At 42.4% G+C, this 27963-nt stretch overlaps 1 protein-coding gene across 4 annotated transcripts in view; it reads right to left on the minus strand.

The window, feature by feature from the left end:
- Positions 1–295: 295 nt before the first annotated feature.
- Positions 296–27963, minus strand: part of DHRS12 (dehydrogenase/reductase 12) — a 31838-nt gene continuing 4170 nt past the window's right edge. For 2 of the 4 annotated variants that reach the window (XM_074859744.1, XM_074859748.1), the window contains 8 exons: positions 27652–27734; positions 20780–20872; positions 19293–19374; positions 6843–6904; positions 6020–6124; positions 5391–5481; positions 3319–3456; positions 296–697 (listed from right to left, as the gene is read on the minus strand). In XM_074859744.1, coding sequence (XP_074715845.1) covers positions 570–697; positions 3319–3456; positions 5391–5481; positions 6020–6124; positions 6843–6904; positions 19293–19374; positions 20780–20872; positions 27652–27734 — 782 coding nt within the window. In that variant the 3' untranslated portion in view covers positions 296–569. Of the gene's footprint in view, positions 698–3318; positions 3457–5390; positions 5482–6019; positions 6125–6842; positions 6905–19292; positions 19389–20779; positions 20873–27651; positions 27735–27963 lie in introns of those variants that run through there. The other 2 variants (XM_074859745.1, XM_074859746.1) reach the window with 2 other exon arrangements.

Raw genomic sequence — 27963 nt, forward strand, 5'->3', positions numbered from 1 at the left:
CTTGCTGTTTAAACATGAGGAAGCAGATCAATTCTGCATACCAGCATTGATTTACAGAAACTGAAGGCCATGAGGAATCCTTCCATTTAAACTAAGCAGGCAATGCAAGAGTTTCTGCATTCCCAGTTACAGGCTGGAGGCCAGTCACCCTCATGCAGTGAAGGAAGCCACCAACCTGTCAAATACACTGTTTAAAACATTTACTACTTCCTTCCTGAAGTCCATCACAAGGGCTACTGAAGCTACACTCCTCTGCATTTCTCTATGCCAAGTGTTTTAAATGATTTTGGGCAACTTCACAAAGCCTTGAGTTTTATTTTAATGCCTCCCAATTCTTCCAATTCAAAGAACACAACCTTGAGACAGCAGGTGCATATTCACAATGAGAGAGACTCTTGGCAGCAGAAAAAAAATGTTGCAGGCACCACTCTCCCCCATGATGAGAACACCTGAACCCAATTTATTTCTAACAGGCCTATGGCATCCTACTTCCCCTCAACAGCAGGCACACTACAGTACTGTTACTGTGTAATTAGAAGCTTTGTGGTTACACTGTGCCAGCAGTGACACTAAGTTCCTGGAGAATTGGATTTAAACTTCTGGGAGAACTCTTCCAGCACCTCCATTAGCTTCTCCTCATCCTCTGGTGAACTGTGGGTGCTTGCCAGGGGTAAGTGTGTAGGGACTGGTTGCCTGTCTGGAAGAGAAAAAATAAAAATAAAAATCCTTATGGGTACATTTAACTACCTCTGCTGGCACAGATTTTTCTGCTAGGCTCTATACTGCCCAAATATACCTCATGGTCTTGAAGCCAGGAAACTTACCTTCTATGTATCTGTAAACAATGTTAGTTAAGCATTTCTTCCAAACCAGAAATTAAACCAATTTCATATGTATTCTGGAACTAGTGACTGTCCTTTAGCACGATATGACTTAGACTGGGGAGCAAGACCTCATTTTCAGCTGGGGACAGCGTAGATAAAGGAAGGCCTTATTGTGGGGTTACACATGATTCCTGTCACTAGTGCAACTCCGGTAGACAAAGACCAATAACTTGAGATTGTTGTTGCATGCAGAGGTTGCTTTTGCATCAGGAGACAGGGTTTTTCCTTGCCTGCTACGTAATGTTTCTAACTGCTACACAAATTCCCCATCTGGGTCTTCGTAGTTTGGATTACTTTCAATCTTAAAATGCTTTCATCCTTAAAAATAATAGTTAAATTCTAAATGCTAAAGAACTTAAGCTAATTGCTCAATCACCATAAGTAGCATGTATCGAACATAAAGATGTCTGACCAGATTTGCTCAATTTGATGCTTTGCTTGGTTTTCCATATCTCGTATTCCTCCCTCACTCTGTGTAAATAGAGCTGTATCACCATCCGTTCTAAGGGATTTTTCTCTCCAAAAACATGGTATCTAGAGCCTGTGAACCTTATGATAGTGCTCTCAGACATCTATGAAACAACCATCAGAGCACTGGTGCCACACTGTTAGTCTATAAAGTTCAACTTCTGCAGTAGCCAGCTAAGACTGAAAGAACAAGCTGTTGCAGCACTGGGCAGCAGATTTCTCTGAAAACCTATCAGGCTGCCATCAGGCTTCCCAGGGGAGCAGAGATACTTGCTCTCTTAAGAGCAAATGTTGTAACTGGCTGCACACACCACATAACCTCTGCGCATGGAAAACTGAAGAGAGAGAAACATGCAGAGGAACACTCCCTTCTCCATCACTGAATAGGAACTGCTTTCTGCCTAACTGTTGTGCTTCCAGTAGCCTGTGCTAAAGTTTGGGAACTATGTGTGAAAACGAAGTTTAGCATCACGGAGAAGATGCTTCTAGTCTTTGGAAAGTAGGACTCTCTCAAATGTTTTTTATTTATTTCGGCAGATGCAGAGAATTCTGGTTGTACAAGTCATGTTCTTGTTTCCCAATTTTTTTCCTCAGGGAAAAAAAAAATTGCTGGCTTTGGTTTGCACTCAAAGGGAACAGAATAAAAGAGAACTGAGGAAATGGAGGGAAGGTGTGACTGATTCAGAAAATGACCGTCCAGGACCAGACGAGCAGGGTCTGTGGTAAAGTGCTCCTGCACACAAAGCCCCTTACTGAAAGGGCCTGAACGGGGCCCATACTAAATGGTGGTATCCAAAGGGCAGTAGGAGAGAGAAATAACTGACGTCATCACTGTTTGATAAGCACAGGACACAGACACAGAACTTCTCTTGCAGCCTTAAGAGCAGTCATGCCAAGCAAAAGCTCTCAGAAGTCAATAGCTACAGCTAAAGAGCCAAGGCATGTTCCCTGTTTACTAAAGCTGGGGGTAGACAAAGGCCAAAGGCAAGAGCCTGGTGGAATTATGATCTAGAGAAAGAACAAGTAAGCAAAAGCATTAGAACAGGAAGAAGGTGATAGGAGTACGCAAAAGGCAAAGCCTGGTTCTACAAAGACGACTGACCAGCTGGGATGTGGGGTTTCTGCATGCACCACATTATGACATGAAAAAGGTCTGGGTAAATATCTGTCAACCAACCCTGTGTGACTGTCTGGGAGGGGACAGAAGGGACAAAGTCAACCCAACTCTGGAAAAGTCTGAACTTCCTGCTTGCTCCACCTAGAAATTCAGTGAATCAGGATTTGAGTGCCACATCCCACAAAAGTACTGAGCTTCTGTAAGCAATTACTCTGAGCTTTGTCCTTCTCCTTCTGGACTGACCTGCATCACCATTAAGACGTCCATGCTTCCTGCTGCTCCTAAGATGCCTGTCATTAGCCTGGGAGAAATGAAAGGCTCTGCCCTGTTTTTCCATCACCTATGCTTACAGTGCCAAAAATGCCACTGTGCTCAAATCTCTGCCCAGCATTAGAGAAAGGGGGAACTGGCAGTTTTAACCAGCATGGAATGGTAGGAAGAGCCTGTCAAAGCAAAGCCAACCCCCAGTGCTCTGTGAGAAAGATGCTAGTTTCCCAGATCATAAAAGATGCTGTTTGACTCCTCTGACTCACCCTCCCTTGGCACAGTCCTGCATACAGCCATTTTCATTTAAAAAAAACCCAATCCATCCTAAAGAAATGCTTTGAAGTCTCTATCAGCTACTTTAGAGGACAAAAGCAGGAACATAACAACTTAACACAGTCATTCTCTGGTTGCACAATGCTCACTTGAACCTTTAGTCTTGGAACAATTTTGAGAAATACTTTATCCTTTGAACAAGGGTTGCTTAGTGGAGCCTTCATCCCCTTCCAGGCCAGATGGGGATTCTACAGTTCAGGCAGCTTAGGGATCTCCACTGCTATGCAATGTAAGACGTTGCTGCCTTACCTTGGAAGAACAAGCCACTTGGTAACTTTGTGGCTTCAGATGATACTGCCAACCATACAACAGTATCAGCTCCCTGGGTCTCTGTGCGCAGGGTATTCTTCATCTTCTGATGGAAGTCTGGCATTGATGATCTCACTGCTAGAAAGAACAACAATGGAATAGTGGTCTGCCATGCGAGACTTTTTATTTTAAAAAAAGAGAGCTTAAAATGCCATTGTGAGTGTAGGAGGAAGAGAAGGCATCCCAGAGTTTCCGGAAGAGAACAAGTATCTCCCCATAGCTAGGAGTATGATGACATGTGGTGGAATAGTGCTAAACTGCCAGATGATCCACCAGTTGTTTGGGTCAAATTACAGGGACAAAACTAGTAGGAACTGAGAACAGGATTGGCAAGAGGTTCCTGAGCCAATTTCATTCTAAACTGCAAAGAAGTTAGACATGGGGGAATCAGAAATACCAAAACCCAGGTATTCTAACAGGATTTTTAACTCTTATTTCCTCACCAGTTTTAGAAAATCAGTTGCAGCATTGTATTTAGAAACTGTACAGTGAACAGTACCTAAACCAACTACATAAACATTTAAACTCTGGTTTCTTTTTATTTTGTCCAACACGTTGTGGTGGTTTAAACCCAGCTGGCAGCCAAACACCACACAGCTGCTCATTGACTCTCCCCCACCCCCAGGGAATGGGGGAAGAATTGAAGGGGTAAGGGTAAGGAGACTCACAGGTTGAGATAAAAACAATTTAATAATTGAAATAAAATAATAATAATAATAGTAATAACAGAAAACACAAACAAGTAATGCACAATGTGACTGCTCATCACCCGCTGACCAATGCCCAGCCCGTTCTTGGCTTTTGGTCTCAGAGAAGAATCCTGAAGCCACAATCCCAGAAGCCAGCATGAGCTTTCCGATCAACCCTTATCTATATACTGAGCATGATGTTAGATGATATGGAATATTCCATTGGCCAGTTTGGGTTTGTTGTTTTGGCTACACTCCCTCCCAGCTTCTTGTGTACCTGTGCACTAGCAGGACATGAGAAGTTGAAAAGTCCTTGATTTCTTAGCAACAGCTAAAAACATCAGTACATTATCAACATTCTTCTCATATCAAATCCCATACTGAATCCAAAACACAGCACTATTCTAGCTACTAAGGAGGAGAAAAAAAAATATTAGCTCCATCTCAGCCAAAACCACAACACAGGTGATGATTGAAGGTCTATCTCCTGCAGCTGTTTATTTTTGGAGGTTGGAGAGTCCTTGAACTTTAAGGTGGGATAACTATGGTTCATTAGGTTTGAAATCCACAAAGGATGAGCAAAAATAAATGTATTTTGAAGAAAAAGAATTACCAGGATATTTAGTTGGAAAGGGCAGTTTTCAAGCATAAAGTAGATGGGGCAGTGCTTCTGTCATCAGAACCAAATCTGCAAAACTGCATCCCTAGAAAAGACCTAGAGATCGGATTGCTAGTCTGCACCCCAAACTTGGGTGTTAGGGGCTGGTAACATTTTGCAGAATGCAACATGCATACTGGATAATTGATGCTGGCCCACCTGCTGAGACACAGTCACTGAAGAACAGCTGCAGCTCAGACAAAGAGCTGTCTGGCCAAACACGCTGCTTCTCAACGGCAGTAAATGTTTAGAGGAAGAGCAGAGGAACAGGTCTTGCACAATGGTGTGTGCTCCATTTTCCTATATGTCTTCACCAATTCCCAATGTCTGCATGTTGGTACTTACAGAGGCATAAGCTCTATCTGTGTATTTAACAGTCCCACTACAAATGTAACTTCAAAGTTAGCTTAAAGCATTATGGCTCTGCTGCGCATTTGTGTGGGGCTGGAACCATTCATTGCACATTATTATTCTCCAGATATACACAGATAGCAGACACTGCAGAACAGAGCTACCAAGGGGGTACAAAACAACTTCAGACACCAGTTTGAAGCCAAGAAATCACTGCACCTGTTGGAGAAATCTACCAGAAAGTTTCATTTATCTTTGCTTTTAGACTAATCCTGAAAAAAAAAAAAATATAGTCAGTATCAAGCAGATGTTACCTGGAGTGTCTGCCCAGCCAGGATGCATAACAGAGAAATGGATGTTTCTGTGAGCTTTTGCCCATTGTTCTGTCAAGACAACTTGCTGTCTCTAGGGTAGAGCAAAAAGAGCCAGACTAGCATCAAGTTCAATAGCCTGTCCACCAAGTTAGTTCCCAGGGAGATAAACTAGATCAAATATGCTGTAAATACCAAGGCATTTATGTATAGCAGAAATATACCCTTGCTCATCCTGACTGGATTTACTGGATAATTTTGTCAGACACCACCATGGTCATTGCAATCCATATCCTGGCCACAAGCTTTCTTTTAAAGCAGTTACACTGCTTTTACTGACCACATCTACATGTAAGAACTAAGCGGGCAGAGAGGATTTGTCAGCTAAAGACAGTCTTCCCCCTTGAGACTTACATCAAGTCAAATGAAAGTCTAGCCATGCTCTCTGTGCAAGATGGTATGCACTTGTAAGTGCACGCTATCATACTCCTGGAGATTATTGCCTGTGAGTCTCTGCACAGGCTGGATGAAATAGGAAAACAACAGTGAACAACAGGCCTTTTGCAAAGCAGATGGTATAAGCTGCCTAGCAAACAAGTGCTGGGCTTTGTTTTCAAAACCATGGACTGTACCTTGTTTTGTGCATACACCATAGTTCCATCAAATGTCCCGTTTCCCGACTGCAAGTCAGATATGTTTAATTTTTGAACTAGCATGCCCCCAGAAGAGACAGTTATCTGTAATTGAATGAAAAGCAAATTAACAAAACCAGGAACTCCCCACAATTGCACTCATGGATGTAATGTGGTCCTCAGGCCACATCTGGAAGTCCCTCGGGAGCAGGATTCCTCTACATACTCTTTGCACTATGCTTGTGCTCATGTGTAGAGCATACCTGGAGATGAGGTGGAAGAAACAGAATTTTTTTTTAGAAAGTGATTTTCATTCAAAGTGGTGTTGCCTCCTTCAGGGAACTTTGTGCTTCTTCCTTTTGAAAAGTAATTGAGAGAAAGAAAATAGCACTGTTTGTATTTTGTATGCTTAGCATTTATAGCAGCTAATTAGAAAACAAGAGGCTGTAATAAACTTGGGAAATTTAATTTAAAAAAATGTATGTGCTGTTCTATTTTACACCAAGATCTGTAAGGTTCTTTTAAGCCTATATTCCTGTATAGGTATTTTGCACTATGCTGCATGAGATAATTTGCCCCAGGGAAAGCAGAAGGGGAAGTTTCCAAAGGAAGTGTTTTACTCTGATTTCCAACGAAGGGATGAGAGTAGCAAGCACAAGCTTTGCCTTGGAGAAGGAGGTTGTTAGCAAAATCCAAGAGGATTCTAGAGATACTTACAGCATTATAACTAATCCTGCATTGCTAGCACAGTCAAAGAAATGCTGTCACAAACCAGAAAGTGAGAATAGTAAAACATCACTTTTCAACAGCATCGCAGACTCACCACTCTGGCATCAGCTTCTTTTTCCAGGAGGGGCAGCAGGGCAGTTGTCAGAATGTAGGTACCTAAAAGACAGACAAGCACCAATATTAACTTTTATTTTCAAACCAGCTTTCTTCTCTCCCCACCCTCTACAACAACTCAAAACCCAAAGTCTCTTTATTTCTGAAACTTGATCTGAATTTAATGATGGGGTTTTTTTGCTGCTTTATCTGCAATATGCCAACTCAACTTGTAGCGGTCCACGTGGCTGCATACTTACCAAAAGGCACACCAGTTATTCAATAGACTTTTATGAATTGTACCTACAGAGAAAACTGCCCATTACATTCAGCTATGACTCTGAAGGCAAAATGGCTCAGGTATGGATTTCCTTGGGGGTGAGGTGATGCCAGTGAAGAAACCCAGAATGCGTTTCCCCTCCATGTGTGGCATATCTATGCCAGGTCACGAACAAGAGAAGGAAACCGTGCTTCAACACTTTTGTGTTTCTTAGGCCCTTACACATGCACTTAAAACTCATCCATTTTTGCCTTCTCATTGTGAAACCACTCAGAGTACACTGACACTTTCGTGTTGCACACAAAGACTGCCTCTTAAACCCCCAGCATGACTATTACAGAAGATAAAGGAACCTTGCAGGGAAAAATATTAATGTTGCGTGCCCAAGGCTGAGCTAAGATTACTTGGGGAAACGTAACTGTGTCCTTCCCCACTTTTATCACATCCATTTAGCATAGATGTGTACACACTGCACAAATATATTCCCTTACAGCTGTTACCATGACCAGCAAAGTTTGTTATTCAAAACACTGTTCAACTGCTAGTGTATTTGATTCAGACACACCTAGTGATGTTTCACCCGCTCAACTGCAACACGGGGATTTTTGTTTGTTTTTATCTCTTCAGAAATATTTTTTGGTTTTTCTCTTTAAACTGTATTTTAAAATTTGTTTAATTCAAAATTATTTTAGCCCCATTTAGTCTAGTGTTTCTGCACTGAGTATAATACTTCCCTCTCATCTCTTCACAAATGGCTTTAGTTCAACAATTCTATGTCAGCGATAAACATATTTTTTCCATGAGCTACCGAGGCCATGTTTTTCACTAGACATGAAGACTTCAGCATGTGTCTTTATAACCTCTCTTCCACGCGGCAATGAGATCACCCAGTTAAAATACAGCATGTTTATAAATATGCTACCAAAAACAAACGTGTTACATGCTTGGTGAACAAACTGTTCAGTTCCCCCGTCAGTCACAGCAGTCTTCATTTTCTCTATATAATCAGAGGGACACCCATATGCACACAATATATTTAAAACCTTGGCAAATCAAACAAAGCGAATGCACAGCAGATGAGTAAATGCAGCCTGCCTTCAGCAGAAAATGCAAGCAAAGGCAGTTGCCAGTGAATAACAAGAGTCCGTACATCTCCCCTGGTAGTGGCGGGGAGACTGAACGATGACATCATTAGGACAAGAACTACTGCTGATTGTCATGGGAGACTGCCACGATGTAAAAAAAAATTAAAAAATAAAAAAATCACTTCAGTACAAGCTGAGAGCCTGGATTAAATTTTGATTTGCTATGGATTCTTTAAATGCAAAGTCACATCATGTCTTGGTTAAATAAACTGCATCTCCTAAAGGCAGAGCTGCAATGCACCAGCTATGACAATGCTTGATTTTACTGTCCCACAGATTAATTTACAGATTTAAGGGGCTTCATGTTGATTTGTTAATTCTAAAGGGATGCAGAGATGAATGCACTAACATTGCCTTATTAACATTTTGTTTTGTTTTCCAGCAGGATGAGAGAAATGTTCAATGTCAAAAATCCTGCTTATAGCAACTACAGCTTGTCAGAAGTTTATGCGCTTATTTAAAACCACAAACTAACTGCAAAGCCAGAGTCTCCTCTCTTCCTCAAGTTTATTAAGAATTCAGTAAATCCCACAGAGTCAGAGCACTCCATCTTTTTGCCCCACAAAACCACTTGCTCATTTGTTTTGACACAACACAAAAAGACTAGTTTTAATCCCAGCTTCCTATGGTAAGCACTAGTATCTCAAAACACACACAGATGCAATGGATCAGGCATTAAGACTGCAGCATTTCATCTCTCCCACTACTAAATATTTCACCAACTATTGCCCATTTTAAGTGTTTGAACACAAACTCCTTTAACAAATATACCTGAATATTATACATTCTTATTTGCATGAGCTGGTCTGTCAGGCAAAACAGCCTGGACAAGAAATTTAGTACAATAATAGTAGAATAGATATGCCTTATTAATAAGGTATAGTGTTGGCTGGAATACATCATCATCAACTGAAACCTTCACATTTTTATTCACATAAAGGCTGGCACACAGTTTGATAGTTGTGATCAAACAAATAGGAAGAATGCTAAGTACAGCCAGTGTAGAGGCCTGGCACAGCCACGTACCTCATGGCATGTAGTTTGCCAAGCACAGCTGTATTGCAGCATGCAATAATACAAAAATTAATTTCTAACTAAAAGGGGAAGCTACAAATGAATGCACTGCCTGCCACAGTCCTTATAAAAACATGAATTGTATTAACAGTATAAAAACAAAAAGGGAAAATTTTATTTTTAGTAAAAAAAATTTTGCAAGGAAAACTAAGACTGATTTGATAGAAAAAACTACAGTCCCCTCTCCCCGCACTTAAGGAAATCAAAATAACATCTAAATTGCATACCTTTTTGCCAATAATTTATTACTAATATCAGTGTACTAGACAGCTGCCTTTCCAAAATGAACACTTCAGCATTCTAGTACATTTCCTTGACACAAAAATAATTTTTGTCTGTTAAAGGAGAAACCTCCTTCCATAGAGCTTAGTTAAAAATGATAAAGCATATCAAATATGATCAATGTTTAATTATCACTGTGTTCAAACTGTACAGATTTTTGGAGGTTTCTTTTAATTGTTTAAAGAGAACACAAGAGAACACAAAGGTGCATGGAGGGAAAAGCAATGATCAACAGTGATGTGCCTTGCACTGAAAACATTAAGGTATCGTGGTGATCCTGACCCTCCTCTGAGAGGACCTAGGAGGATTCTGCCAGAAGCAAAGGAAGACCCTTCTTCCAAGAAAACAAGAACTGCCACTACTCTGGTGGGATTCTGGAGGAAGCATGTCCTTGTCTCAAGCAGATACTTTGTCAATGGAGATGCTCAGCCTTGAGGCCACCAGTTTCCCAGTGCCTGTTCCACAGCAGTTGCACCCATGACACAGGAGGAACAGAGAGCCCTCTGGGACAGATCGCACTGGGAGCAGGATGTTTCTGCCTGAACAGTTCTCCTGGACTATGGTCCATTTCTTGCACAGGTCTGAGTGCCTGTGGAAAAAAGCAGACTACTTTGAATTACTCACACAGCAGAAACTTGAGCAGCAGCCTCTCTCTCACACTCATCTCAGACCCAGGAGGCAGGGAGCTATGAGTACACCTACAAGGCAGTGCTGGACATACAGCTGTACTACCTGCATCTGTGACTGTGTGACAGGCCAGACTCTTACACATCACTTTTTTCTGCCACTGAAAGGTATACTGTCTACATGGCCTGAAACCTTGAATCCCACTGGTGTAATGGTGGGGGAAAAAAAATAATAAATTGCAGTGAAATGGTATATAACGCTTCCCTTTGAAAAGGAGTATTTGCTGTGCCACAAAGGAGTCCAGCAAGATGAATTCAGGATTTTGCTCAGAAGCAGCAGGAATGCAGAAGGGGGCAAGTAACCATCCAGTCTATCACCCCCACATACAGGATTTCATCTTGCCCTTGCTGAACTCTGCTGAGGTGAAAAGTTGACTGGAGAAACCTACTGGACAAACTACAGCCCTGTTCTGTGTAATGAAGTTTGACACAGTACTTGCTGGCCATGTTTTGTCCAGTTAAAGAGGCTCCTGGGATTGATGCACAATTTCTTTTAAAGATAAACATCCTCTCAACATTTGCTTTTCTTTGGAAAAATTCCTGTAAGTTTTATATCTTGAAGCTGAGCTCACATAATAGGAAATCATGTATAATACCATGTAATTAAAATCTTCCTATAAGGATACAGCAACTCCACCATTACACACCATTCAACCAGCTCTATCATATGGTAGATTAGACAGTGTGGGTTGTCAGTCTGTGCATTACACATGGTAATTTCAGTAAAAGCAATGAGCATGGCACTTAATGAGAACACACTTTGTTCATACACACTCCCTCTCAAGTGCTTATCACATTAATGTTTTCTCAAGTTTCATGTTTACTTGCCTCCCCAAAAAACAAAATTGAATCACCATGCATTCCCTCATGGCCGGTTTTGTAATTGCTCCACTTGATCCAAAAATCTTCTCAACTTAGTTGAGTAATCTGATATTATGCTCTAATTAATAACTCCCATTTTTAACTCCATACAGTGAACTCCTCTGTCAACCTGGATGACCCGTAATTCAGCAGTTTCACAATCACAGAATGAAACTTTAATCATGCAAGTGTGGAAAATGAGGAGCTGTTATGGAGATAAATAAATACTACACTAACTTTTTTTTTTAAATAAAAACACCTGCAAAAATCAGCCCGTCTGCTTCAGCAGAGAGGGAACAATCCAGGAGGTTCCTGGAATGTGTGGAGGATAACTTCCTCACACAGCTGGTGAGTGAGCCGAGCAGGGAAGGTGCCCTCCTGGACCTGCTTCTTGTGAACATGGAAGAGCTTGTGGGGGAAGTAAAGGTTGGAGGCTGTCTAGGGTGCAGTGATCATGAGATGATTGAGTTTTTGATCCTTGGAGAAACAAAGAGAGGGGTTAGTAAAACTGTCACCTTAGACTTCCGGAGGGCAGACTTTGACCTGTTCAAAAGACAGATTAACAAAATCCCTTGGGAGGCTGCCTTGAAGAATATGGGAGTCCAGGAAGGCTGGACATCCTTCAAGAGCGAAGTCTTAAAGGCACAGGAGCAGGCTGTTCCTGTGTCCCGAAAAACAAGCAGGCAGGGAAGGAGACCAGCCTGGCTAAACAGGGACCTTTGGCTGGACCTCAAGAACAAGAGGAGAATCTATCACCTTTGGAAGAGGGGGCAGGTCTCTCATGAAGACTATAAAGATGTAGTGAAGTTATGCAGGGAGAACATAAGGAGAGCCAAGGCACAGCTAGAGTCAACCTGGCTACAGCTGTTAAGGATAACAAAAAATGTTTCTATAAAGTCATTAACAGCAAAAGGAGGGTTAGGGAAAATCTCCCTCCTTTACTGGATGCAGAGGGAAACATGGTAACTAAGGATGAGGAAAAGGCTGAGGTGCTCAACGCCTACTTTGCCTCAGTCTTTAGCAGTGGAACTGGCTGTTCCCTGGACACCCAGCCTCATGAGCTGGGAGATGGGGAGGGGAAGCAGAATGAGGTCAGCACAGTTGAAGAGGAGGTGGTCAGAGACCTGCTACACCACTTGGATGCACACAAGTCTGTGGGACCGGATGGGTTACACCCAAGGGTGCTGAAAGAGTTGGCAGATGTGCTCGCCAAGCCGCTTTCCATGATTTACCTGAAATCATGGCTAACTGGGGAGGTCCCATTGGACTGGAGGGTAGCAAATGTAACACTCATCTACAAGAAAGGCAGAAAGGACAATCCAGGAAACTATAGACCTGTCAGTCTGATCTCGGTGCCAGGGAAGGTCATGGAGCAGGTCATCTCGAGTGCCATTAAAAGTCATATAATGGACAACCAGGGGATCAGGCCTAGTCAGCATGGGTTTATGAAAGGCAGGTCCTGCCTGACAAACCTGATCTCCTTCTATGACAAAATGACCCGACTATTGGACAAGGGAAAAGCTGTGGATATTATCTACCTAGATTTTCGAAAAGCATTCAACACAGTTCCCCATAGGATTCTCATAGAAAAACTGGCTGCCGATGGCCTGGATGAGCGAACAGTCTGCTGGGTCAAGCACTGGCTGGATGGACGGTCCCAGGGAGTGGTGGTCAATGGAGCTAAATCCAGCTGGCGGCCGGTCACAAGTGGTGTTCCTCAGGGCTCGGTGTTGGGACCATTTCTGTTCAACATCTGTATTGATGATCTTGATAAGGACATAGAGTGTATCATCAGTAAGTTCGCAGATGATGCCAAGTTAAGCTGGAGTGTTGATCTGCATGAAGACAGGGAGGCTCTGCAGAGAGACTTGGATAGATTGGATCAGTGGGCCGTTAACAGGATGACCTTCAACAAGGCCAAGTGCCAGGTCCTGCAGTTGGGCCACAACAACCCCACGCATCACTACAGGCTTGGGGAGGAGTGGCTGGAGAGCTGTCTGGAAGAGAAGGATCTGGGGGTTCTAATTGACAAGCAACTGAACATGAGCCAGCAGTGTGCCCAGGTGGCCAAGAAAGCCAACGGCATCCTGGCTTGTATTAGAAATAGTGTGACCGGCAGAAGTAGGGAGGTGATAGTCCCCCTGTACTCTGCACTGGTGAGGCCACACCTGGAGTATTGTGTCCAGTTTTGGGCACCTCAATACAAGAGGGATATCGAGGTGCTGGAGTGAGTGCAGAGGAGGGCAACAAAGTTGGTGAAGGGCTGGAGAACAAATCCTATGAGGAGAGATTGAGGGAGCTGGGACTGTTCAGTTTGAGGAAGAGAAGGCTGAGAGAGACCTCATCACTCTCTACAACTACCTGAAAGGACATTGTAGAGAGGTTGGTGCTGGTCTCTTCTCACAGGTAATTAGTGACAGAACAAGAGGGGAGGTTTAGACTGGACATTAGGAAAAAATTTTTCACAGGAAGAGTGGTCAGACAGTGGAATAGGCTGCCCAGGGAGGTGGTGGAGTCACCATCCCTGGATGTGTTTAAGGGTCGTTTAGATGAGATGTTGGGGGATATGGTGTAGGGGAGAACTTTGTAGAGTAGGGCTGATGGTTGGACTCGATGATGCCAAGGGTCTTTTCCAACCTGAATGATTCTATGATAAACTCCTAAATAAAACTGGGCTACCTGTCTCACAACCCGAAGTAGAAGCCAAGGGGACTCTATTGAAAACACTATTGTTCGGTCTTGTGGGAAGGTAGCTCTGCACGTTCTTGCAACAGTTAGTTGACCGTGGATCTCACCATCTCAATCACAGCATAACCAAGATGAAAACTATCCCCATGCAAGGGACAGAAGTCTACAGTGTATTAGACACTGGTCTTTCCCACAGAAAGCTACAAATCTTTCTGTACTAGAACATGAAACTAAGCAAAACATAGAACAGCCCTAACAGAAAATATAAGCAAACACCGTGAAGGCAGATTTCCAAAATGCTGGTGTTGTAACTCAGCTTTAGCCTGCTAAAAACCTTAGGATTCATCTATTTCAGATTTGGAAATCAACAGGATATCACATATAATAATAGTACATGAACACATACTTCTATCTGCTTTACAGATTTCAAGTGACCCCAAAAACCTGTACTTTAAAACTGATTTATGAAGAAAATTATGGTTTCAGCAGAAGTAATATTGTAAAGCCACTACCTGTTTACAACATCAAATTGATGATGCAATTATTGCAGACCCAAGTGTCTTGGTGGATTCTAGAATAGTTTTTGCTTGATGTTCTATTTGGCAATTAGTGGTAAATTGTTGGTGAGGTTTTTAATCTGCTAACATTCAGATAAGGGCAGGCAGCCAGCACCACATTCAGTGAAGTTTTCCATCTGCCTGAGCTTTGCAGTATTATTAGGAGCAGTGTTATTTCAACTGTGAAAAAAGTGGGAACAGAAAAAAAAAACAACAAACTTTTATTGTACAGATTTCAATGGCTCATTCATCTGGTAAAAATCAGCTAACTGGCTTGCTTTTCTTATGTCCAAGTCTTCAAAAAAACCCAACACACCAAAAACAAACTAACATTCTTCCTTGACCTGGTTATCTTTTCAAGCCTTCAATTCATGCAGTTCCAAGGGACATCCCTGAGTACACGATAAGGAATGAAAATTTTAGTGTGCTGTCTCCGAGGGCCAATTCCACCACGCTAGCAGTAACTGAGAGTGTATGGGAAGAGCTAATGAACATGAAAGGCAAAACAAAGGTTTATATTTCCCTTGAATTACAAAGCTCAGCTCAATAAGGGTTTGTCTGTGTCCTGGGAACCTAGGCTGCAGTAGAGCTAGATGATTTGCAATTATACTCATCCTTTCACATAGCACCTCTCATCCATAAGTCTCAAAGCTCTTTGGAAAGAAAACTGGTACCATAGTCTCCTTTTCACAGGTAAGGTTGTCGTGCCAAAGATCAGGCACTGACCTTATGGCAGACTGACAGCTGGTATCCAAGCTGCCTGACTTCCAAGTAGTTCAGAACACAATACACCAGGCCATGCTGGCTTCTGTGAAACACCAGATAGATATGGTTTATGTGTGGGGAAGGGACTGGCAAATATCTATACAGGTTAGGCAATTTGCCATGCTGTTACTGCGGTAGAAAAGCATCTTATTTCCTCTGGCCCTACCCCTCCTTGCACAGAGAGTAAATGTATATGGCTATATTATTAAAACATGAGAGCACTTAGGCTGAAGAAAAGATGCATACTGGAAGCATCACTTATTTATCTCTGAGTGTGTTTTAGCATCCCCTTGGCTGGTAAGTAGCAATAAAAATGTAACATATATGCCATTTTTCCATGACAAGCAAGAAGATGTGTTGAGTAAAAGTAAAGTGAGGCAGGCTATAAAAGAGAGGAACAGAGGTTGTTTCAACTAAGTGTCTAGTGCTTCAATAAGAACATGTTGCTTTTGCCTCCACTTGCTTGCCAATGGTGACAGATTTTTTCCAAAATGACCGAATACTACCAGTTTGAATAGTCTTTGTTGGGAGTTTTACTAAAACAAGCAAAATAAAATTAAATTTGGAAAAAAAAAAAAAAAAAGAAAAAGAAGTGTTGACTCAGAAGTCTGCAAGTCTTGTCAGCAGAAATGATTGCTTGTCACTGCCCAGTTCCTGGATACAACTCTGAGTACAAGGCCAGCCCACAGGAGGAAAAAAGGGCAACACAAAAGCTAAAAGATACACAAATAAAATCTGCCCATCAGTATTGGCAGCTCCCCAGGAAATCTGCCCACATTACCCCAAGCCAGTCAGTCGCTCAGTTTCATACTGAAGGTGTGATTCAATCAGCAATGTGCCATTTCAGACTCGTGTCTGGCTAGTGCTCCCACATTACAGTGTAAGTGCTCCACAGCTATTCTGCTCTCTACACCTTCACTGAGCTCCAGCAATCAGAGCAACAATTCTCAGGGATCTATCAGGGAAAAAACGTAAGATATTTCATGTGACAGCAACAACAGAACCACAACAAGCTACACAGCATTTGTGTCTGAGCCCCATTTTAAGGACACTAGGCACCAGCACAGATATGGCTGCCGCTGCCTGCTTAAAGCAGTTTACAGTTTGAACTTGAATATTAGACAAATCATACAAAGCCTGAACTATCAACGTGCATTTTGCATTCTCATGATCCTCACCCACCTGTATATTCTGACAACGCCACAGAGGACTCTGCACCTCCTATTTCATGAGCTGTCCTCAATTAGCCAGTCAGTGGTGTTTCACATTAAGGGAAGTTTACTTTCTGTTCTTGTACATATTCGTCTTACCTACCAGAGGACTTCTGCATTCATTTTTGTCCCATATATGTCCAAGAAAGGATCAGGTTATAAACTATGTTTCACAAGTCAGATGATCAATTAGAACTGAACTCTAACATCCATTATGCTTGAAAACAGATTAACAAGTCGGTCAAGAGGAAAATATTCCTAGCCTGGAACTAAAGGCTCCACAGCATTTTAGACACCTAAATGAGCAATTCTACAGCTTATATAAATGTTAATTAGGTATCGGATACAGAATTCAAAGACTTTGCCTGGCATTTAAAGCATGTAATAGTTCAGAGTCTTGCATTCTTAGACAGTTACAACCTACACACTCCTTTACTAGACCAGAGCTATGATCCAGGGTAGAAACAAACTGGAAAAGAAAGATAGAAGGAACACTCTGCATGTGAAGATCTGGGAAAAAAAAAAAATTATTCTATGTTATGACTGCCTGATTTCTGCAGAAATAAGTTATTGACTCCTTGCTGCTGATGAGGGGGACAACTGTGGATTTTCAAAACAGAGGCCCTGAGCCCATGTCACCCTTCAGGTTTTAGCTTTTCTGGGGAAAGAGGCAGAAGGGTGAATTTAGTTTGTTCTCTCAAACCACATTCTAGTTTACAGCCAATCTATGTATCAGCCACAACTAATTTAGGGTTAGTTTTTCTCTGGGAACCTATAACCACAGATAGTTACTGATACAGAAATAACTTCCCCAAAGTAAAGCACACCCTAGTGCTTAGGGAAATGACTTAACTCAGCATCTATTTTGACAGACATTTCTCCATACAGCTTTCTCCTACTATGACTCCAGCAGATATGATTTATTACCCCATTTCTGACTTTGAAGGAAAATACCTGCACTGTTGATAGCATTGGTCCTTCAGGTGTGTCTGACCTGCAAACACAGAAGCTTTCTCTTGCATAGACAGCCTCTTCTAGCCCAACCAAGTCCCACTTTGTTCTAAAAGCTTCAAAATTTAGTCCTTATTGTTGCTTAGAAAGAATCAGTCTGAGCAAACAACCCAGTCCTTGTCTGAAGTCTGCCGAAGTTGGACAACAGAGGATGACTTACCTGTTTTCCCTTATCTGCTCAGATGTGCAATCACCTCTTTGACCTTCTTATACAGTCATGCAGCAAGTGATACAAAATTAATAAAGGAGATAACATTCATAGGATATAATACAGGCATTTTCCTAGTTCACTACAATCGTAATTCAGCTTCCTCTGTGCAGCTGTATATCTCTAGTGATGCTGATTAACAGCTGGGAAAGCAGAACTTGCTGCTTAGACTTGTGTGATAAATTCTAATTCAAGTGATGCACTAATACAGTTCCTAAGCAATTAATTTCCTAAATGTTTAAAACTAAACCAAAACATGCTTTCATGTCCAGACTGTTGCATTTGTTTCACTCTGCTTTTCTCTGGAAGAACTGCACCTTTGCACATTGCTGGATTTTTGTCTGAAAGACCACAAGAGGACTAAACTAATTTAAGGTGAATAAATTTCTCAAGGTAGAAGTTCTTGTACTTTTGCAGCCAGAGGAAATTTGATGGCAAAATAAAATTCCTTTTGGATTGTGACCATGAGAAACAGAAGAATGTTAGCAGAAGATTAATTTGAGGAAAATTAGTCTGTGCCTTTATACTTGAATTAACTGTCAGTTTAATGTTTTTTCTGGAAGTCTGACTACAAGTTGTATGCACCATATCAGCTAAGCACAAGCATTTTATACCTCAGATGTTAGTTTTCAAAAGTAAATAGGAGTAACACAGGAAAAAGGCTAAAAATAAAACCCAATAGTGGTTTCCAGACTATACGAGTTCTACAAATGCCTGATCTCTATAGCCTAAGCTTCTCCCTTCCTCGTCCCAGATACTGATGAACAGGAGGAAAACACAGAAACAAAGCACCACAGCTCCTCCTTAATGTGTCAGTTCTGTATATATTAAGGACAGTCTTTTGAGAAAGCCACCTACACTGAATGGAAGCAGAGGGAAAAGACAGTCAGGCCTGTTGGTTGATGCAAGTACCACATCTCTCTTTGCAAGAAGGGCAGCTTTCAGCCCTACAGATATCAGTGGCAGCAGAGAACTCTTCTCTCTGCTGGCTGGCTGTTTGCTCACATCTTTTCCAAGGCTTTTATGGGGGAACTTTCCACTTTGCTCACTGTCTTCCCTACTCATCCACATCTCCCCTTTCCCCCTTTATTTGCTTCCTTTAGTTTGTCCCTCTGATACCTCCACCACACAGTTCATGGGATACACTCCTTATATGTGGAGTGCCTAAGACTTAATCAGTACTGCTCAATCACTTGACCTGATGTTGCATCTGTTTGAGAGTGTCCAGGGCACTATATAAGGCACAGTCTTCCTACTTCCACATCAAACAGGGCTGTTCAAGCCTACTGAAACATTTGAATGTCTTTTTAAATGTCTGAATGCACTCCAAGCTCTATCCAAGCCACAGGAGCACACTTATAAAGAGTATCATTAGCAGCACTGCTTGGAACAAAGTTTCCTAGCAAATTTCAGAATCAATTTAATTAAATTGTATCTGCATTTGTCTACTGCTGCTATGACAAATAAAGGCACTGATAAGAGAACAACAGAAAATGGAGAAATTAAAAAATGACACTCCAAATAAGCTGTAATATTTCTTCTTTTCCTTTCCTGCTTCTTCTCTGGCATAGCAATGTTATGATCTCTCTTTGAGCAGGAATACATACCTCATGAACCCAGCTGTAAAAACACACTTCTGTATCCAGAGTAAGCATATTTCAGAACTAAGCCTTCAATACTGACCCAAAGTGTTTGTTGCAAAGTTTTTTTCAAGTCCATCTTCAGTTAACTCTCTGTTATTCACCATACATCCTGCATTGTTGATCTGTAAGACAACTCCTGTAAACACAAATGATCTATACAAATATCTACAAACAAAACCACACATACAAGCAGTCTATATTAGTTTGCTGTCTTCACACTGCAACACAAACCTACAAACTGTTTCAGTAAACCACGCTATTCCAAGTCACACTACTCTGTCACTGATCATGAAGGTTCTGCACAAAAGAAAGGATCTTCGGAGAAATGGCTCACCACAGATGTATCACACTAAGAGCCAAAAGTCCTCTTAGTGCCTTACTCCATGTTTTTAAGCTCTCTCCTCACAGGAAGTAATATGCAAGTTGTAGAGCAGATATTAGAACATAAACATGCAGTATAGTTTGTTAGTCTCATCTGAGAGACCACACTGACCCCACACCATCCACGCTATGATGTATTCTCCATCAGGGGAAAATTCACTACGGAAAGCTGCACAACATGCAGTGGAGTGGCCCGCAGGAACTCCCACCCTCAGCAAATTAAAAGAATTAGCTCCAAATTTGGCAGATTAGCTAGGTCAGCAGATTGCTGCATCCTCATTATCCCTAAGAAGAGCAGAGCTTATCAGCGGAGGTGCTTCATACTGACTCTGTGCCCCGGTTGTAGGACCTCAGCTTTTCTCTCTGCCAGGCAATCCTGCACAGATACCCCACCTGACTCACACATTGCTAAAACAGCGCTGCACCACACAGCATGGATGCACTGTAAGGTAAAATCATGAACAGTCAGAAGCTTGCAAGTTGTGTGCAGCTAGCATATTCTCACACACACTTCTTTCTCTGCCTTATCTTCCAGAGGAAGCTCGAGCTTTTCTTTCCCACCTCAAAAAGAGATCTGCCCCTACATACCTTCCAGCTCATTCACTGCCACTCCTCAAAAACCTATTTTCCCATTTCTGTGAGAATTTCCTCATCTAGTAAGCACCAAAACAACTGCTTCAGGTGCCTCAGTTTCAGTACAGCCCCCAGAGCAAATTTTTACTTCTAAATAAAGGGGAAGTGTACTGAACCCCTTACCAGCCATGATAATTAACTGTTCGTTCTCTCCCTGGCTCTGTTTTAGACTGCTCTAACTAGACTTTCTGTAAAAGTTTAATCTTTAAGAAGGACTAACTTTAACAGGGAGGAGGCTATATAGTAATGAAAGTCAAACAGAAAATGTGTGGTAAGAACCTCAAAAGATACAGCTAAAAAATTACTGCTTTTCTCTCTTTTTTGTAGCATATCTCTGTATATGAACTAAGAATGGACAAGAGCAAACAGACCATGGAGACTACTGCAAAAGCATTCAGAGAAAATTAAGCAGAGAATTGTGGGCCAAATTTGTGAAATCTACACTACCTGTTGGACAAATTCATAGGCTACACACTCCAAAGACAGACACATGATTTAAGTATGCAAACTTACCAACACATTTAATTTATGTTCATTTTTGAATTTTTCAGCAAACTTCCAGATTTCCTTGGGATGAGATATATCCACAATATGCAAGAAGATATTCTAAAGGGAAAAAAAGTAAGTTACAATCAACAGGGACAGTGAAGAGACCCTGTTCACTATTACGACCTGTCTAGGTAAAAAGGTATTTAAGCAGTATGAAAAAATAGTATCTCCAGAACACAACTGAAACACTTAGGTTAACATGCATAACTGGGAAATCTACTTCTAGTCCTTAAAACATGCACAGTCACTTGATTCAGTTGTTTCTGAGCCATAGTTTTTTAATGCAAAATTCATTAAAAGAGAGCCCTACTCAGACAAATATATGTGACAGATAGTCAGGCATAGAAGAGAACTAGAAAAATATTGCAGAGCTTGCAAAATTTCTGTTTAAACAATTCAGACAGCATCTTCCTCTTTAGCTGGAATCAAGTTTCCAAAGCAGTGCTGAAGGTCACAGTGTTAAAGAATAATTCAGGTTGGAAGGGACTTCTGGAGGCCACTTGGTCCCACTGCTGTCTCAAGGTAGGTAACCGAGATCAGGTTGTCCAGGAAACCAGCCTCTCTGAGCACCCTGCTCCAGTGTTTGACCACCCTCACGGTGAAGAAAAACTGTCCTATTATCTAGCCAAAATTTTTCCCTTTTACAATCTATCTGCTGCCTCTTGTCCTTTCCTGCAGACCTCCAACAGAAGCACGGCACTGCCTTCCCTACACCCACCCATCATGTTGCTGTAGACTACAGTAAGACCCAACTCAGCCTTCTTAACACTGAGCAAAACCAGCCCTCTCAGCCTCTCCTTGCACATCACATGTCACATCTGCCTAATCACCTTGGCAGCCCTCCATTGGACTCGCTCCAGGACATAGATGAGTCGTCCTGGGGAACCCAAAACTGGCACCAACTCCTGCTGTGGTCTCACAAAGGCTTAGCAGAGAGGAAGATGCACTTCCCTCAGCCTGCTGGCTACACTCAGGGTGTGCTTGGCCTTCCTTGCCCCATGGCATACTACTCACTCAGGGACAACTTGTCACCCCCAGGTCCTTTTCTGCAAAGCTGCTTTCCAGCTAGTCCCAGCCTGTACTGCTCCATGGGGTTACTCCATCCCAGGGCAGGACTGTGCATCTTCTCTTGGTGAACTTCATAGGGTTCATGTCCGCCCACTTCCTCATGTGTTAAATCCCTCTGAATAGCAGCTCTGATCTCCAGCTCCCCCCCACATCATTGGAGATCATCTGCAATCTGACAAAGGCTGCACTTCACTGTCCAAGTTGCTAAAAGAGACATTAAACAGTTTTTGCCCCTGGATTGACTCACCGGGAACGCCACTAAAAAATTGTTAATAGATCAGCTTTGTACTGTTGATTGCTACTTTCTGAGCCAAACGTTTCAGTTTTCCACCCAACTTGTCATCCACCAGTTCAAACTACATCTCTCCAAATTGGCTCAAAGGATACTATGGTAGACCATGTAAAAAGCTTTGGCAAAGTTAAGGAAAGTGTAAAGCACTGCTCTCCTCTTGTCCACAGGCAGAGTCATCTCACCAAAGGCAGTGATCGGGACGGTAGGCCAGGTTTTCCCTTGACAAATCTACACTGTTTTTTCTCAATCACCTTCCTGTCTTTCATGGCTTCTATGAGGATTTGCTCCATAGTTTTCCCGTAGAGCAAGGTGAGGCTGACTGGCCTGTAGTCCCCCAAATCTTGCTTGCCTTTTTTTGAAGATGAGTGGTTTGCCTTCTTCAGTTAACAGGAAGCATCTCCTTCTTTGAGGAAGTTTCCCTTGAAGATCAACCAGCTTTCCCAAGGCCTTTTGCTCTGTATGGATGTCTCCCATGGGATCCTCCCAACCAGGTCCATAACGAAGACAAAATCTGCTTTCCTAATACCAAAGATTGTAATTCTAATACTCATCCTTCTTATCTGTCTTGATCTTAAATTCCACAACTTCATGGCCACTTCCAAGGCAGCTATTCAAGACTGCTATTTATAGCAAGTCCAGCAGAGATCACCCTTAGCTGGCTTGTCCAACACTTGCATAAAAAAACCTGTCATTGATGCTTTCCAGAAATCCTCTGAATTGTTTATGCCCTGATGTGTTGCCAGCAGGTATCAGGGTTGTTCAAGTGCTCCATGAGTACCAGGATCTGTGATCATGGGGCTTCCCTAGCACTCTGAAAAAGGCTCCATCTACTTCCTCTACTTCATCAGGCAGTGTGTAGCAGACACCCACCATGATGTCATCCACACTGATCTGAGCTCTCTGCCTTACCCGTGAGCTCTCAACAGGCTCATTACCCATTTCAGAGCAAAGCTCCATGCATTCAAGCCACTCCTTTGCATAAAGCACAACTTCTCCTCGTCTTCACAGCCTGCCTTTCTAAAAGGGCCTATATACATCCATTCCAGCACCCTAGTCATGCCAACCATATCTCTCTAATCCCAGTGAGATCACAGCTCCACAACCATGCATGGACTTCTGTGTTTCCTATGCCATGTGTATTTTGTACAGGCATCCGAGATGGGCTCCCAGTCATGTTGTTTTTACATAAGAACTGTGAGACCCTCCTCCAGTTTGTTGGAGGCTGTCCCCTAGACACATACTTGCTGTCCCCATGACTCCACTACTCTTCTGGGTTTGGTCCAGTTTGTTTTGAAACCAATTTAAAGACCTCCTCACTAGCTTAGCAAACCTGTTGGCAAAGATGCATTGCTCCATTTTGTCATTCCTGCTCAGCAACGCTGAGCAATCATTTCTCAGAGAAGGTCAAAGAGATCATAAAGGCTAAAGACAAGTGACAAAGGTCAAAGTGACACCAGCTGCACATTCAGATGTTGACCTGCAGGGTGCGTAAGCTCCTACCCAAGCCCTTCCCTTTCACTGGCAGGATTTAGGATAGCACTACTCATGCCCCCCTGCCCTTCACCCTCTATAAGCACTCTTGATGAACTCAAGGTCACCCCTCATAATGTCATGGGTGCCCCATGTGGTTGGGCAACAAGAGGTACTAGTCCAAGGTCCAGATGAGCCTCAGCAGACTCTCCACAATTACCCTAGGTCTGAGTCCCCTGCAAGTGACAAACCTCTCAAGACATCAAGCCAAGACTGCAGATGGATGCCTCCACCCCCAACAGGCGGGAGCCTCCAGCCAGTATCACCCACCACTTCCTCCCAATGCCGACAACAGTTCAGGCTCATCTGTCTCCAACACCTCCCCTGACAGAGCTTGTTCTTCCTCATCTGTTACCATGGCACTATACTTATCCTATAAATGCACATCTGCAGGCAGAGAACAAGCTTGCCTTCTGTTGCCAGCAGTCACAAGCTTCCATTCCTCCCCATCTTTGGAGTCTCTATCCACCTCCTATTTGAGTATAGCTTCCAGCTGTCCCTCCTTTCACGCAATGTGGGGTTTGTGCTCTTCTTCTCTCACAAAGACCCTGTCAATCTCCTGTTTCTGTTCCTTACAGCCATGCAGCCTGCTCATCTCCTGCAGTCACTTCACCTGGCAGCCCAGCACCTTGACCACAGCAGGACCAAAAGATGAGGGCATCATCACGCTCTGCCCCAGGCTCAGGGAAAAGTACCAGTCACTCCCTGCAGCCCGACATCTGCCACATCGTTCCTCTGGAGCGCTGCCCGGGCCAGCCTCCCACGTGCCAGGCGCAGTCGCTCCAACCAGGGCAGCAGAGCACACTTTCAAGTGCATCACTGCGCCCACTCCAGCTGCTTCAGAGTGTCAGGCGCCTTCTGCACCCCCTTCCATGTTAACTGCTAAGTCCTTGTTAGCCACCCCATGACACAATAGTCTTGCGATGTTTTGAAATGCTACAGCCAGGAATGTGAATGTAATAGAATAAAAAAAAAAACCAACCCTAAAAACCTAAAAGCTCGACGTAGAGAAAAGTTGTAATTTTCTAAACCACTAAAGCTAGAAATATTTCCTCTCTTCAAAACATCAAAAACCTTTTACTGTTTGTTACAGGCAATTCTTTTGCTTTTTGCAGATTTGTGCTCTACCTAGTACAAGCACAGTGGCATTTATCAGCATACAAAAGGCATGTCAGCTCCTACTCTTCTTCCAGATAGCACTTAGTCTCAAAGACGCACCACAAGTAGTCTTATGACATATCCCAGGAAAAGGCAGTTTTAAAATAATTATGCAAAGGATGTGTTCTCATGCAAAACAACAAATAATCATTAAAGGGCCTCCTCTCTTTCCAAGCTGTTTCTTTAAATACTCATTATACAAGCAAATGAGGTAAGTGAAGAAGCTGAGAAAATTATAAGGCATTATTCCCTGCCTACAGTTCTGCTTCCCTCAAGATAAAAAAAACACCTCATTTTTTCTCTTTAGCCATTTGATTTCAGCTCCTTAGTTGAGTTAGGTCAGAATTTTCTCATCGTAACGTTCATTTCTGACCAAAAACTTGACACTGCTCTACTAACTGGATACCTCTCTAAAGGCTTTCTACTTTTAAAGCTACTACCATTATCTACTGGTGCAGAAGAGCTGAAGTTTTTTGGGCAGATGTTCAATATTACAAATGATTCCAGAGACTGAAAAAGATCTAAATCCACACCTATCTGCTGAAGACTGCCACACTGTCTCAGAAAAAGGACCTACAAGCCTGTTCCCTATAAAAGTCCTTGATGGTAGCAAAGCCATTTTCAAAGTGAAACCTAATCTCTGTGACTAGATCTACTTTAACAGATTAGGAGAATTTTCCAGTTCCCAGGTCTAGGTGGAGGTCCCTGATGAATAATAACTCCATTTCAGCACCAAACTCTGACATGTGTTGCTGTGGAAGACAGAAAAAATCTTTGGCGTATACTACAACAGGATATCCATCCAGTTAATCAGGAAGAGCAAGTTAAGTCTGTATACAGCTTGTCAAGTTGCAGATAAAGGATTTTATTATCTCCCTGGATGGCTTCTGAATGAGTGCTTATAAAGAAGGATGTTCTTGTGGACTCCTTATTAAAATGACTCTTCCCAGTGCAGTCACATGTCCCACAGGGCCTCTTGTACAGCTCATCTAACACTTCACTGAATGCTGCTTTCTATACAAGTGCCCTGTCCCCAGGGTCATGAACAAGCTCTGCAGTGCCCTCATACTCCTTCATGACTACAGAAACTACATGTTTGCAGCCTACCAAAAAGTGGGAACACAGTAATTGTGCTGCTTTCAGAGGAAGAACATTATTTGCCTCAACTTTTGTTTCACCAAATGACAGAAAACAGAACATGAAGGAACCTTCAGAGGTCATCAAACTCACCCCTCTTCCCAGGCTGTCTGACTAGAGTTAGAAAAGGAGGTAACACGGATAATCACCAGCCTTACTATAGCCATGGGATTACACAGTTATAGACAGCTGGAAAGTATTTATTTCTACATAAGGACTGATCTAATTCACCTCCATTAAAGAACTGAAGTGTAATGCTGCTTGTGTCACACTAGGGAGCTAAAATCAAAGAGCAGAAATTTAGCCAATATGGTATCTCTAACCATAAAAAGTTTTCAGAATTTTTGTTCCACATTAAAAAATATTACTGGAATTCAAACACTGTGTTCAAGAGCCAAGTCACTATTTGAAATTAAGATAGTTCTCCATCCAAGTGTTGTGGGTTAATCCCCAGTTGGCAGTTAAGCCCCATACAACTACTTGCTCACTCCCATCCCAGTGGGATGGGGGAGAGAACTGGAAGGATAAAACAGGCAAAACTTGTGGGTTAAGATAAAGACAGTTTAATAAGTGAAGCAGAGCTGTGTGTGCAAACAAAGCAAAATAAGGAATTCCTTCACTACTTCCCATTGTCAGGCAGGTGTTTAGCAATCCCCAGGAGAGCAGGGCTTCATCACATGCAACAGTGATTTGGAAAGAAAAACACCATAACTGCAAGTGTCCCTCCTTCTTCCCACAGCTTTTATTGCTGAGCTTGACATCCTATGGTCTGGGATATCCCTTTGGTCAGCTGTCCCAGTGTGTCCCCTCCCAACTTCTTGTGCACCCCCAGCCAGCTCACTGGTGGGGCCACATAAGAACCAGAAAAGGCCCTGATGCTGTGCAAGTACTCAGTAAGTCAGCTCAGCAGTAAGTAAAACATGGGTTGTCAACACTGCTTTGGTCACAAACCCAAAACATAGCACCATAGGGAGGTGCTATGAAGAAAATTAACTCTATCCCAGCCAAAACCACTACAGCAAGATAGAAAGACAATGACTGCACTTCTTCATAAGCACACCCGCCTGAATAATTGGCAAAAGCAACACTGACAGCTACAGGAGTATACTGTAGAGTGATATATGCAGAAGCAAGAATAATATGTAAGAGAAGGGAGGAGGTAAGGAAGAGATATTATAAGAAAAGGAGATGGAGAAGTATGTAGAGCATGGAACTAGGACCACACACAGGACTTCACAGAGCAGCCAACCTTAGCAAATCAAGAGCATGTTATTCAGACACATAAAACCTTCAGATCCAATGCTGTAAACTCATAAATGTTGTTGCAAGAGTGTTGCAATGCATTAACTTTTAAAAGCCTTGGCCACATAGTTAGGAATAGTAAGTAGGACATCACAAAACATATTGACAACAAACATTAAACAAAACAGCATGCTGCTGGTGATGCTATTAATCACAGAAAACATCACCTAGTGAAATTAAATCACTTCAAACCATATGGATGATGAACTACTAGATGTTTCCATATCCATATGAAAATACTATTAAAAACACAACACCAAAATGACAAAACAGAATATGTCAAGACCTATGAGGTCTTTAATATTAACAATCTTTCTAAGAGTAAACACAAGACTGAAAAACAACTCACCTGATTACCTGTTTCTGTCACTATTTCTCCTTTGGCGACCTCAGCCCGCTCCTTATTTCGGCAAACCAGATGAACTGTGCCACCTAGTGGATTTCGGCAAGAAACACATTTGATAATTAATTACTAACTGTGTTTGGGAGGCATCAGCAGAGGGAGGGCCAGGAAGTGATATGCAATTTGCAGTCCTTGTTTGGGGTTAGTTTTTGATACAATCCAAATGGAACAAAAACCCTTTTGTGATTACATTCCAGTTTGTGGGAAACCTATAGCCTGCTAGTAGCAGTGGCAATACTGGTCAGACAGTCACCGAAA

This window comes from Strix uralensis, chromosome 2 (genome assembly GCF_047716275.1).
Source record: "Strix uralensis isolate ZFMK-TIS-50842 chromosome 2, bStrUra1, whole genome shotgun sequence".
Taxonomy (NCBI): Eukaryota; Metazoa; Chordata; class Aves; order Strigiformes; family Strigidae; genus Strix; species Strix uralensis.